Source organism: Nerophis lumbriciformis, linkage group LG36 (genome assembly GCF_033978685.3).
Source record: "Nerophis lumbriciformis linkage group LG36, RoL_Nlum_v2.1, whole genome shotgun sequence".
In the NCBI taxonomy this organism is placed as follows: Eukaryota; Metazoa; Chordata; class Actinopteri; order Syngnathiformes; family Syngnathidae; genus Nerophis; species Nerophis lumbriciformis.
The window spans coordinates 19,000,172-19,013,328 of record NC_084583.2 but is presented as its reverse complement, the minus strand read 5'-3'; the positions used below and the strand labels follow the sequence as shown (position 1 = coordinate 19,013,328).

Genomic DNA, 13,157 nt, shown 5'->3' with positions numbered 1-13,157 from the left:
GCTTCATAGTAAAAGAGCGCAGGTACTAGACTGGCCTGCCTCTAGTCCAGACCTGTCTCCCTTTGAAAATGTGTGGTGCATTATGAAGCCTAAAATAGCACAACGGAGACCCCCGGACTGTTGAACAACTTAAGCTGTACATCAAGCAAGAATGGGAAAGAATTCCACCTGAGAAGCTTCAAAAAATGTGTCTCCTCAGTTCCCAAACGTTTACTGAGTGTTGTTAAAAGGAAAGGCCATGTAACACAGTGGTGAACATGCCCTTTCCCAACTACTTTGTCACGTGTTGCAGCCATGAAATTCTAAGTTAAATATTATTTGCAAAAAAATAATAAAGTTTATGAGTTTGAACATCAAATATGTTGTCTTTGTAGCATATTCAACTGAATATGGGTTGAAAAGGATTTGCAAGTCATTGTATTCCGTTTATATTTACATCTAACACAATTTCCCAACTCATATGGAAACGGGGTTTGTACTTAATCAGTTCACTATTTTGGCACCCCATCGCCTTGTTGTTGAACTCATTGTCAGTCTATACGGTGTCACCATCCTGACTTGGTGAAACATTAGATGTTCTATATCTCAGTGACAGCGGGGAGCATGCAGGCTCGAATGCGTCCTTCCCTCCAAGCGGACCTGCAGTCACAGATCCACTGGGAGACCACAGATGGCCTCTTTATGGGGCTCAGTCCCCCTTTGTCGTCTGACACACTTCCCAACGCGCCCGCCAATCCGGGCCTGTTGTGTTCAGGTGAGATGCTCGGAACGGTGCGGAGCTTGATGTCTGTCTGTAGCTCCGGGCAGCTGCTGGTGCGTTGCCGTGGGAGACCTGGGCTTGCGGTGCGGGGGATGCTGCGGGCTCTGGGCCTCTCCCGCTCAACGTCACGTTGCCTACGAATGTTTTCCGCCCCGCTTCCTGACTGGTTGTCGTGGTGTCCGTAAAGATACTCCAGAGGGTCCGCTCCATTGTGCTCTCCCCGCTGCGTACGTTCGGAGGATTTAGTCCCGCCGAGGCGTGACACAGCGTGCGAGCGCTGGTTGCGGGGTGAGGCATCGCCAGTGGGGAAGGTGGGGTGTGCCAGGTGGCAGATGGAAAGAAGGTAGTCTTGATCCACAGCATGCGGCGTGTTGGTCTCATTCAGTTCCCTCAGCGTCTCCTCGGTGCCCTCTCTGATGGTGGGCAGCAGCAGTCCTCCCTTGGAGAGCAGTTTGGACCGGAGCCGCATAGCTGAGGGAGTGGAAAACACCGGGTTTATTTCCAAAATAATTTTCTCGGAATACACCGCACATCGACATCAGCAGGGATCAGTGCTTTATCGCAGAGGCTCGAAAATGTGGTGGCCAATGGCGTGTTTTTGGAAATGGTGCGCCTCAGCTAAATATTGATTTGTGGTGCAGTTCAATCTGTGATCAAAATAATCTTTGAAAAGGTTCATTTTTTTTATAGCTTGTACTTAGGGCACAGAACTTTCCTCCAGAAGATCTTATCTATGTCCATGTCCATGTCAGATGAAACAAGAATTGAGCAGTTTAGCCACAATACCCAGCAATATGTTTGGAGGAGAAAAGTTGAGGCCTCTCATCCCAGGAACACCAATCCTACCATCATGCATGGTGGTGGTAGTATTATGCTCTGGGCCTGTTTTGCTGCCAATGGAACTGCTGCTTTAAACGGGACACACTCGTCCTGGCTTCATTGTTTGCTGCACGCAACAGATTACCTTGATATTTCTTGGCTTCTGTCATGACTTGGTCCTGGGTGTTTGCTTTTCCGGGATGCAACGGAAAGTTGGCTCGAGCGAGACGGGAATGTGAGTACATTTTTATTTAAACTACAAAAAAAGGAAGTAAACAAAAGGCGCGCACAATGGCGGAGAATAAACTATGAAACCAAATACTTGCACAAAGGCAAAAAACTATGAACAACAAAAAACACTAACTGTGGCAATAATAAAGAAAACTTACTTGGCATGGACAAAAAGGAGCAGCGTGAACGATGGACATGAAAAAAGAGTCAGAAATGTGCAGAGCATAAATGTGGGGATGTCACCAGAAAAACAAACTGAAAAACAATGAACTTAAATACTACAGACATGATTAACGAAAACAGGTGCGTGACTCAAAACGTGAAACAGGTGCGTGACGTGACAGGTGAAAACTAATGGGTTGCTATGGTGACAAACAAGAGTGCACAATGAGTCCAAACGTGGAACAGGTGAAACTAATGGGTAATCATTGAAACAAGACAAAGGAGTGAAAAGCCAGAAACTAAAAAGTCCAATAACTAAACAAAACATGACTAAGACAAAGCATGATTACACAGACATGACAGCTTCTAATTTATGCTTCCGGTGTTAGTTTGTACCTTAGCTTCATGTACGATCGGCACGTTTTCCCTTCTGCTTGTTTTCTGTTTTTGGTACATGTTTTGAAGATTAAATCATGTTCCTACCTGCACGCCTTGTCCGGAGTGGTCCATCTGCATCCCGGGGGAACGAACCCCGCAGTAAGCTTTCGACCCCCCCCCCCGCTGTGACAGTTACTGCATACGTCAGCAGACTAAATTAGGAGCCTTTGTTTGTTTACTTACTACTAAAAGACAAGTTGTCTCGTATGTTCACTATTTTATTTAAGGACAAACTTGCAATAAGAAACATATGTTTGATGTACCCTAAGATTTTTTGTTAAAATAAAGCCAATAATGCCATTTTTTGTGGTCCCCTTTATTTAGAAAAGTATCGAAAAGTATTGAAATTAGAGATGCACGGTTTGCGGACACAACCGCGGAGTCCGCGGATAAACCGCGGGTCGGGCGGGTAAAAATAGATTTTAAATAGATGCGGGCGGTTGGCGGTTGAACCAATTCGGAAATATATATACATAGTTAAATGTTGTTACCCACATACGAAAAACGAGCAGCACTCTTTGAAACAGTCAATTATTAATCAGGCACCGTGTCCCAGCAACAAGTGGCGCAAGTGAGCGCTCCTTCAGCGCAGCAGGGCACATTTTAGAGGCCAGGCGCTCTCGCATGAATCCTGGCACTGTAGATGCCATTTTATTCCTGCATAGTGCTAACAAAAAAAAAAGTAAGTAGACATACGGTTGGATATGTTAAACGAATTAGTCTACGTTACCTATAAGCTATACCAAATAAGCCCATGTCTAACCTGTATTGAGTTCGGTCAGCTGAATAATTTTGATGGTTACGTGTTGTTTGGGCGCACTACAATGCAAAGGAATTAAGGCAATTGCGTTGTTTATTGTGTTTTTTTTCTATTGGAGATATACTACTATGTGTGAATAATTATTTGGCCTCGCTTTCAAGTGAAGCGCATCTCCGATTGGCGACAATGTAAGGTTATTTAGCCTGCTTTGTTTGTCGCGACCGTCTATTTTCATTATAATTCAAGTTTGATGATAAAGTGCAGTCTGATGGGTTTGATTTCCCCCCTTCAGCTATTTGCCTTGGCCAATAAGTTGCAGGTAACTTATTATTATTATTTATTTAATTTATTTTTGTTTAAATAGAGATGACATACATATGTTATTGTATCATTTAAGTTTGTGCGCGTGATTGACAGCCTAAGGCTTATGAGGCACATTTTTTTTTTTTTTTTTAATTTCAACTTAAAAACGTATGAGCCTATGCCTAGAACATAGGCTATGTGTTTATCTTTATTTTCCTGCCTGTCGTTGACAATGGAGATTGTCTGATATTTTGTCATGGCTGCAGATCAATCAATAAAGGTTCATCTTTGTCACGAAATTGTTCACCGCTTCACTGTGCACCCCGCCCTCGTCCCTATTTGAGCATTATAACGTTAACAAGTTAATATTCATTGAAATAAATTCAGAAAATTTTTTTTACCTAACGAAAATATAGGCCTAGTCTTTCTAAAACATTGTTTTAACTTCTTAAAAGCCTCGTTCTGCTTGCTGCAACTGCGCACACAAAGTGTGAGGAACGCACTCCTGATCTGAGGGCATTGGCAACAATAGTCAACACTTTCTTAATGGAAATGACAATAATACTATAATAATGATAAATAATATTATCACGCATTAATATCTCTTAGCCACTAATGCGTGGCACGCATTGAATGTCTCTGCTACATTGGATCAGTCTCCTTTCTTTAACAGGCAAAAGCTTTCTAACCTCACTAATGCCTTGCATCGTCTATATTAGATATATAACAACAGGCGGGTGCGGGCGGGTGTGGTTTTGATAAAATGTTGGTTCGGGTGGATGGCGGATGGTTGACGACTTTTGTGATGCGATTGCGGATGAAATAATTGCCTATCCGCGCATCTCTAATTGAAATACATTTTGGTTCCGGTACCAAAATATTGGTATCGGGACAACCCTAATGTAAACTGTCATCTGGAAAAAATCAGATAAAAAAAAAAAAAAATCAGATTTGGGCCATTTCGGTCTGCAGTGTGAACGTAGACCAAAGTGAGCCCCGTACGATCCACCGCTCGCCAGCATTACCTCGCAGCTTGAACTCCACATACTTTTGTTCTCCAACCATGGGACCAGAGGAAGTGAGTGTGAAGGACGGAGCTGAGAAGAAGAAGCGCCGTTGATTTGAGATACAAGTGCTTTGAGATACGAGCTTTGTCACAGAACCAATCAAGCTCATTAGTTGAAGTACAACTTACATTGTAGAACACGAGCATGGCCCACATCACTTCACCGTCGACCTCGCCACCTTAATCACTCGTCTTGAGAACTGTGTGGGCATTAAGGGCGCCGCCCTCAACTGGTTCCGGTCGTACCTAACCGACGGGAGTTTTTGTGTAAAAATAGACAGTTTTATGTCGTCCACAGCTCCTTTACCACATGGGGTCCCCCAGGGCTCAATCCTAGCCCCAATTATATTTGCGCTTTACCTTCTCCCCCTTGGTTCTGTTTTTAGGAAGTACGGTATTGCATTTCATTTTTATGCCGATGATTGCCGGATCTATTTTCCCATGGCACAAAATACTATGGTTCAACGTCTCATTGACTGCCTGCACGACATCAAAGCCTGGCTTTCAGTTGACTTCCTGAGCCTAAATGAAGACAAAACAGAAGTTATGTTGTTCGGTCCAAGTCGCTCTCCCTCCCCCAACGTTGACCTCGGCACTCTGACCCCGTATCTCAGCGACTGTGTCACAAACCTGGGGGTAAAGTTCCACTCAGATTTTAAGTTTGAAATACAAATCAGCAGCGTCGTACAAAAAAGCTTTTATCAACTACGCCAAATAGCGAAAGTGAAACCGTTTCTATCGAGAAATCGTTATCTGGACTGGTCTAGACTACTGCAATGCCCTGTACGTTGGCATTAGCCAGGCCTCCCTCGCCCGCCTGCAGCTCGTGCAGAACTCTGCTGCTCGTCTGCTAACACAGACCCGCAGACGTGAACACATCACCCCTATACTAGCGTCCCTTCACTGGCTCCCTGTGCGTTACCCAATACATTTTAAACTCCTACTATTTGTTTTTAAATGTCTGAACAACCTCGCTCCAACATATCTCTCCGACCTACCCCCGATCCCTAAGATCAGCCAATCAGCTGCTACTGACGGTCCCTGACACAAGGCTGAAACTTAGAGGTGACAGAGCTTTCACCACTGCTGCTCCCAAGCTCTGGAACGACCTACCCTCTGAGTGTTAGACAAGCCTCCTCTCTTCCTGTTTTTAAATCACTCTTAAAAACATACTTTTATTCCATGGCTTTTAACACTGAGTGATCTCCGTCCCACAATGCACCTGTTGTGAACCTGTTTTTTATGTTTTATTTATTTCATTTATTTATTTTTTATCGTGCTCTGTTTGTGTTGTGTTTGCTCGGTTCTCGTATTATCTTTTAACCTGCCCATTGCACAGCACTTTGGCTACCCCTGTGGTCAATTTTAAATGTGCTTTATGAATAAAGTTGAATTGATTTGATTGGGAATCAGCACCTCCAAATCCGAGTCCATGGTTCTCGCCCGGAAAAGGGTGGAGTGCCATCTCCGGGTTGGGGAGGAGATCTTGCCCCAAGTGGAGGAATTCAAGTACCTCGGAGTCTTGTTCACGAGTGGGGGAAGAGTGGATGGTGAGATCAACAGGCGGATCGGTGCCACGTCTTCAGTAATGCGGACGCTGTATCGATCCGTTGTGGTGAAGAAGGAGCTGAGCCGGAAGGCAAAGCTCTCAATTTACCGGTCGATCTACGTTCCCATCCTCACCTATGGTCATGAGCTTTGGGTCATGACCGAAAGGACAAGATCACGGGTACAAGCGGCCGAAATGAGTTTCCTCCGCCGGGTGGCGGGGCTCTCCCTTAGAGATAGGGTGAGAAGCTCTGTCATCCGGGGGGAGCTCAAAGTAAAGCCGCTGCTCCTCCACATGGAGAGGAGCCAGATGAGGTGGTTCGGGCATCTGGTCAGGATGCCACCCGAACGCCTCCCTAGGGAGGTGTTTAGGGCACGTCCGAACGGTAGGAGGCCACGGGGAAGACCCAGGACACGTTGGGAAGACTATGTCTCCCGGCTGGCCTGGGAACGCCTCGGGATCCCCCGGGAGGAGCTGGACGAAGTGGCTGGGGAGAGGGAAGTCTGGGCTTCCCTGCTTAGGCTGCTGCCCCCGCGACCCGACCTCGAAGAAGATGGATGGATGGATGATTTGATTGGATTCAGTAACATTTCTCTGATTGATTAGTGATTTATTCTGATTCTGCCGTAAACAAGAAGCCTCCATCTAAATACACCCGCCTGCCTCGTGTGGATGTTTGCTCATCAACGCCCACATCATATTTTAGTCTCCACCTCCGTCCCAAAAATAGAGCGAGCCAAAGCAAAATACCAGCCTCTCCCGGTCTCCTCCAAGGTGTAGCAGTGGTAAATTTCGAGCACACCTCCGGTTGACCGTGACTAAAAGTGGTACTGGGTGGCAGCTCCGAGCATATACAACAACTCAGCATGCTGGCGGTGATAATGAATCCACAGTCTGGGTGCGTGGTGACGGACATCTTTTGCGTTTCGGTTTCCACTCACCTGCTGGCAGGCGACCTTGGCTGATGATCTAAGTCCTGCAGTGGCGAGCTCACAGGTCAATGTGTTAGTTTGTCATGCGACGGCTGATGGCGCTTCTCCTTCAGCGCTCTCTGGCTGCTGCTGCTGCTTCCTGTGAGCAGATTGATCTTCTCCTCAACCAGCCCCTTTTTTTTCCTCCCACCCCTTACTCACGCTCCCTCTCTCTCCCCTCGCTCACTTTCGATTTGCCCTCCTTCCCTGCCTCTAAAAATAGACCCACCATTCATATCTTCACGCCGTCGTTGGACGATCGTCTTCAGAAAGACACGACGCAGACAAAGACTTCAATAAGAAATGGGGAAAATAGGGGCACGGTCTCTTTTACTGATATGTATTACATCAGTACAATCAATCAATCAATCAATCAATCAATGTTTACTTATATAGCCCTAAATCACGACTGTCTCAAAGGGCTGCACAAGCCACAACGACATCCTCGGCTCAGATCCCACATCAGGGCAAGGAAAAACTCAACCCAATGGGATGACAATGAGGAACCTTGGAGGGGACCGTGAGTGGATCTAACATAATAGTGTGAGAGTACAGTCCATAGTGGATCTAACATAATAGTGTGAGAGTCCAGTCCATAGTGGATCTAATATAATAGTGAGAGTCCAGTCCATACTGGATCTAGCAAAATATTGTGAGAGTCCAGTCCATAGTGGATCTAACATAATAGTGTGAGTCCAGTCCATAGTGGATCTAACATAATAGTGTGAGTCCAGTCCATAGTGGATCTAACATAATAGTGTGAGTCCAGTCCATAGTGGATCAAACATATATTGTGTGAGAGTCCAGTCCATAGTGGATCTAGCAAAATATTGTGAGAGTCCAGTCCATAGTGGATCTAACATAATAGTGTGAGTCCAGTCCATAGTGGATCTAACATAATAGTGTGAGTCCAGTCCATAGTGGATCAAACATATATTGTGTGAGAGTCCAGTCCATAGTGGATCTAGCAAAATATTGTGAGAGTCCAGTCCATAGTGGATCTAACATAATAGTGTGAGAGTCCAGTCCATAGTGGATCTAACATAATAGTGTGAGAGTCCAGTCCATAGTGGATCTAACATAATAGTGTGAGAGTCCAGTCCATAGTGGATCTAACATAATAGTGTGAGAGTCCAGTCCATAGTGGATCTAACATAATAGTGTGAGAGTCCAGTCCATAGTGGATCTAATATAATAGTGAGAGTCCAGTCCATACTGGATCTAGCAAAATATTGTGAGAGTCCAGTCCATAGTGGATCTAACATAATAGTGAGAGTCCAGTCCATAGTGGATCTAACATAATAGTGAGAGTCCAGTCCATAGTGGATCTAACATAATAGTGAGAGTCCAGTCCATAGTGGATCTAACATAATAGTGAGAGTCCAGTCCATAGTGGATCTAACATAATAATGTGAGAGTCCAGTCCGTAATGGATCTAACATAATAGTGTGAGAGTCCAGTCCATAGTGGATCTAACATAATAGTGTGAGAGTCCAGTCCATAGTGGATCTAACATAATAGTGTGAGTCCAGTCCATAGTGGATCTAACATAATAGTGTGAGTCCAGTCCATAGTGGATCAAACATATATTGTGTGAGAGTCCAGTCCATAGTGGATCTAACATAATAGTGTGAGTCCAGTCTATAGTGGATCAAACATATATTGTAAGAGTCCAGTCCATAGTGGATCTAGCAAAATATTGTGAGAGTCCAGTCCATAGTGGATCTAACATAATAGTGTGAGAGTCCAGTTCATAGTGGATCTAACATAATAGTGTGAGAGTCCAGTCCATAGTGGATCTAATATAATAGTGTGAGAGTCCAGTCCATAGTGGATCTAACATAATAGTGTGAGAGTCCAGTCCATAGTGGATCTAATATAATAGTGAGAGTCCAGTCCATACTGGATCTAGCAAAATATTGTGAGAGTCCAGTCCATAGTGGATCTAACATAATAGTGTGAGTCCAGTCCATAGTGGATCTAACATAATAGTGTGAGTCCAGTCCATAGTGGATCTAGCAAAATATTGTGAGAGTCCAGTCCATAGTGGATCTAACATAATAGTGAGAGTCCAGTCCATAGTGGATCTAACATAATAGTGTGAGAGTCCAGTCCATAGTGGATCTAACATAATAGTGTGAGAGTCCAGTCCATAGTGGATCTAACATAATAGTGAGAGTCCAGTCCATAGTGGATCTAACATAATAGTGAGAGTCCAGTCCATAGTGGATCTAACATAATAATGTGAGAGTCCAGTCCGTAATGGATCTAACATAATAGTGTGAGAGTCCAGTCCATAGTGGATCTAACATAATAGTGTGAGAGTCCAGTCCATAGTGGATCTAACATAATAGTGAGAGTCCAGTCCATAGTGGATCTAACATAATAATGTGAGAGTCCAGTCCGTAATGGATCTAACATAATAGTGTGAGAGTCCAGTCCATAGTGGATCTAACATAATAGTGTGAGTCCAGTCCATAGTGGATCTAACATAATAGTGTGAGTCCAGTCCATAGTGGATCAAACATATATTGTGTGAGAGTCCAGTCCATAGTGGATCTAACATAATAGTGTGAGTCCAGTCTATAGTGGATCAAACATATATTGCAAGAGTCCAGTCCATAGTGGATCTAGCAAAATATTGTGAGAGTCCAGTCCATAGTGGATCTAACATAATAGTGTGAGAGTCCAGTCCATAGTGGATCTAACATAATAGTGTGAGAGTACAGTCCATAGTGGATCTAACATAATAGTGAGAGTCCAGTCCATAGTGGATCAAACATAATAGTGAGAGTCCAGTCCATAGTGGATCTAACATAATAGTGTGAGAGTCCAGTCCATAGTGGATCTAACATAATAGTGTGAGTCCAGTCCATAGTGGATCAAACATATATTGTGTGAGAGTCCAGTCCATAGTGGATCTAACATAATAGTGTGAGTCCAGTCTATAGTGGATCAAACATATATTGCAAGAGTCCAGTCCATAGTGGATCTAGCAAAATATTGTGAGAGTCCAGTCCATAGTGGATCCAACATAATAGTGTGAGAGTCCAGTCCATAGTGGATCTAACATAATAGTGTGAGAGTCCAGTCCATAGTGGATCTAACATAATAGTGTGAGAGTCCAGTCCATAGTGGATCTAACATAATAGTGTGAGAGTCCAGTCCATAGTGGATCTAATATAATAGTGAGAGTCCAGTCCATACTGGATCTAGCAAAATATTGTGAGAGTCCAGTCCATAGTGGATCTAACATAATAGTGTGAGTCCAGTCCATAGTGGATCTAACATAATAGTGTGAGTCCAGTCCATAGTGGATCAAACATATATTGTGTGAGAGTCCAGTCCATAGTGGATCTAGCAAAATATTGTGAGAGTCCAGTCCATAGTGGATCTAACATAATAGTGAGAGTCCAGTCCATAGTGGATCTAACATAATAGTGTGAGAGTCCAGTCCATAGTGGATCTAACATAATAGTGTGAGAGTCCAGTCCATAGTGGATCTAACATAATAGTGTGAGAGTCCAGTCCATAGTGGATCTAACATAATAGTATGAGAGTCCAGTCCATAGTGGATCTAACATAATAGTGTGAGAGTCCAGTCCATAGTGGATCTAACATAATAGTGTGAGAGTCCAGTCCATAGTGGATCTAACATAATAGTGAGAGTCCAGTCCATAGTGGATCCAACATAATAGTAAGAGTCCAGTCCATAGTGGATCTAACATAATAGTGTGAGAGTCCAGTCCATAGTGGATCTAACATAATAGTAAGAGTCCAGTCCATAGTGGATCCAACATAATAGTGAGAGACCAGTCCATAGTGGATCTAATATAATAGTGTGAGAGTCCAGTCCATAGTGGATCTAACATAATAGTAAGAGTCCAGTCCATAGTGGATCCAACATAATAGTAAGAGTCCAGTCCATAGTGGATCTAACATAATAGTAAGTGTCCAGTCCATAGTGGATCTAACATAATAGTAAGAGTCCAGTCCATAGTGGATCTAACATAATAGTGTGAGAGTCCAGTCCATAGTGGATCTAACATAATAGTGTGAGAGTCCAGTCCATATTGGATCTAACATAATAGTGTGAGAGACCAGTCCATAGTGGATCTAACATAATAGTAAGAGTCCAGTCCATAGTGGATCTAACATAATAGTAAGAGTCCAGTCCATAGTGGATCTAACATAATAGTGTGAGAGTCCAGTCCATAGTGGATCTAACATAATAGTGAGAGTCCAGTCCATAGTGGATCCAACATAATAGTAAGAGTCCAGTCCATAGTGGATCTAACATAATAGTAAGAGTCCAGTCCATAGTGGATCTAACATAATAGTGAGAGTCCAGTCCATAGTGGATCCAACATAATAGTAAGAGTCCAGTCCATAGTGGATCTAACATAATAGTGAGAGTCCAGTCCATAGTGGATCCAACATAATAGTAAGAGTCCAGTCCATAGTGGATCTAACATAATAGTAAGAGTCCAGTCCATAGTGGATCCAACATAATAGTAAGAGTCCAGTCCATAGTGGATCTAACATAATAGTGTGAGAGTCCAGTCCACAGTGGATCCAACATAATAGTAAGAGTCCAGTCCATAGTGGATCCAACATAATAGTAAGAGTCCAGTCCATAGTGGATCTAACATAATAATGAGAGTCCAGTCCATAGTGGATCTAACATAATAATGAGAGTCCAGTCCATAGTGGGGCCAGCAGGACACCATCCCGAGCGGAGACGGGTCAGCAGCGCAGAGACAGTACTGCTTTTCCATTTACCGTAAAATGTTGTAAATAAAAACAAACCAAAAAAAAGACTATATTTTACAGTACAATTCTGTAAATGTAAAGTTTTTACTATAAAATGGACAGTCTACTTAAAACAATTTATATAATTAATAATGAAATCCAGAGGCAAATTAATACATTATTCTCTGTTACAAGCGACCCTCTGATGGCAGTCATAACTGCCATAGACATATTGATATGTCTATACATATGTATTTATGTATATTTGTATATAAATGTACAAATATACATACATATATATATATATATATATATATATATATATATATATATATGCTCAAAATACCTAACCTTGATCCTGACCTCATGGTAAACTACCGACCGGTGTTCCACCTTCCCTTTATTTCGAAAATCCTCGAAAAAATTGTCGCACAGCAGCTAAATGAACACTTAGTGTCTAACAATCTCTGTGAACCTTTTCAATCCGGTTTCAGGGCAAATCACTCTACGGAGACAGCCCTCGCAAAAATGACTAATGATCTACTGCTAACCATGGATTCTGATGCGTCATCTATGTTGCTGCTTCTTGATCTTAGCGCTGCTTTCGATACCGTCGATCATAATATTTTATTAGAGCGTATCAAAACACGTATTGGTATGTCAGACTTAGCTTTGTCGTGGTTTAACTCTTATCTTACTGACAGGATGCAATGCGTCTCCCATAATAATGTGACCTCGGACTATGTTAAGGTAACGTGCGGAGTTCCTCAGGGTTCGATTCTTGGCCCTGCACTCTTTAGTATTTACATGCTGCCGCTAGGCGACATCATACGCAAATACGGTGTTAGCTTTCATTGTTATGCTGATGACAGCCAACTCTACATGCCCCTAAAGCTGACCAACACGCCGGATTGTAGTCAGCTGGAGGCGTGTCTTAATGAAATTAAACAATGGATGTCCGCTAACTTCTTGCAACTCAACGCCAAGAAAACGGAAATGCTGATTATCGGTCCTGCTAAACACCGACATTTATTTGATAATACCACCTTAACATTTGACAACCAAACAATTACACAAGGCGAATCAGTAAAGAATCTGGGTATTATCTTCCACCCAACTCTCTCCTTTGAGTCACACATTAAGAGTGTTACTAAAACGGCCTTCTTTCATCTCCGTAATATCGCTAAAATTCGTTCTATTTTATCCACTAGCGACGCTGAGATCATTATTCATGCGTTCGTTACGTCTCGTCTCGACTACTGTAACGTATTATTTTCGGGTCTCCCTATGTCTAGCATTAAAAGATTACAGTTGGTACAAAATGCGGCTGCTAGACTTTTGACAAG

At 43.1% G+C, this 13,157-nt stretch overlaps 1 protein-coding gene across 1 annotated transcript; it reads right to left on the bottom strand.

Moving 5' to 3' along the window:
* Nucleotides 1-497: 497 nt before the first annotated feature.
* LOC133577122 (uncharacterized) lies at nt 498-7,162 on the bottom strand. Its single transcript, XM_061930704.1, has 2 exons — nt 7,030-7,162; nt 498-1,231 (listed from the first exon to the last, which is right to left on the bottom strand). The coding sequence occupies exon 2, from the start codon at nt 1,227-1,229 to the stop codon at nt 579-581; it is 651 nt and encodes a 216-aa protein (XP_061786688.1). The 5' UTR covers nt 1,230-1,231; nt 7,030-7,162; the 3' UTR covers nt 498-578.
* Nucleotides 7,163-13,157: the final 5,995 nt, after the last annotated feature.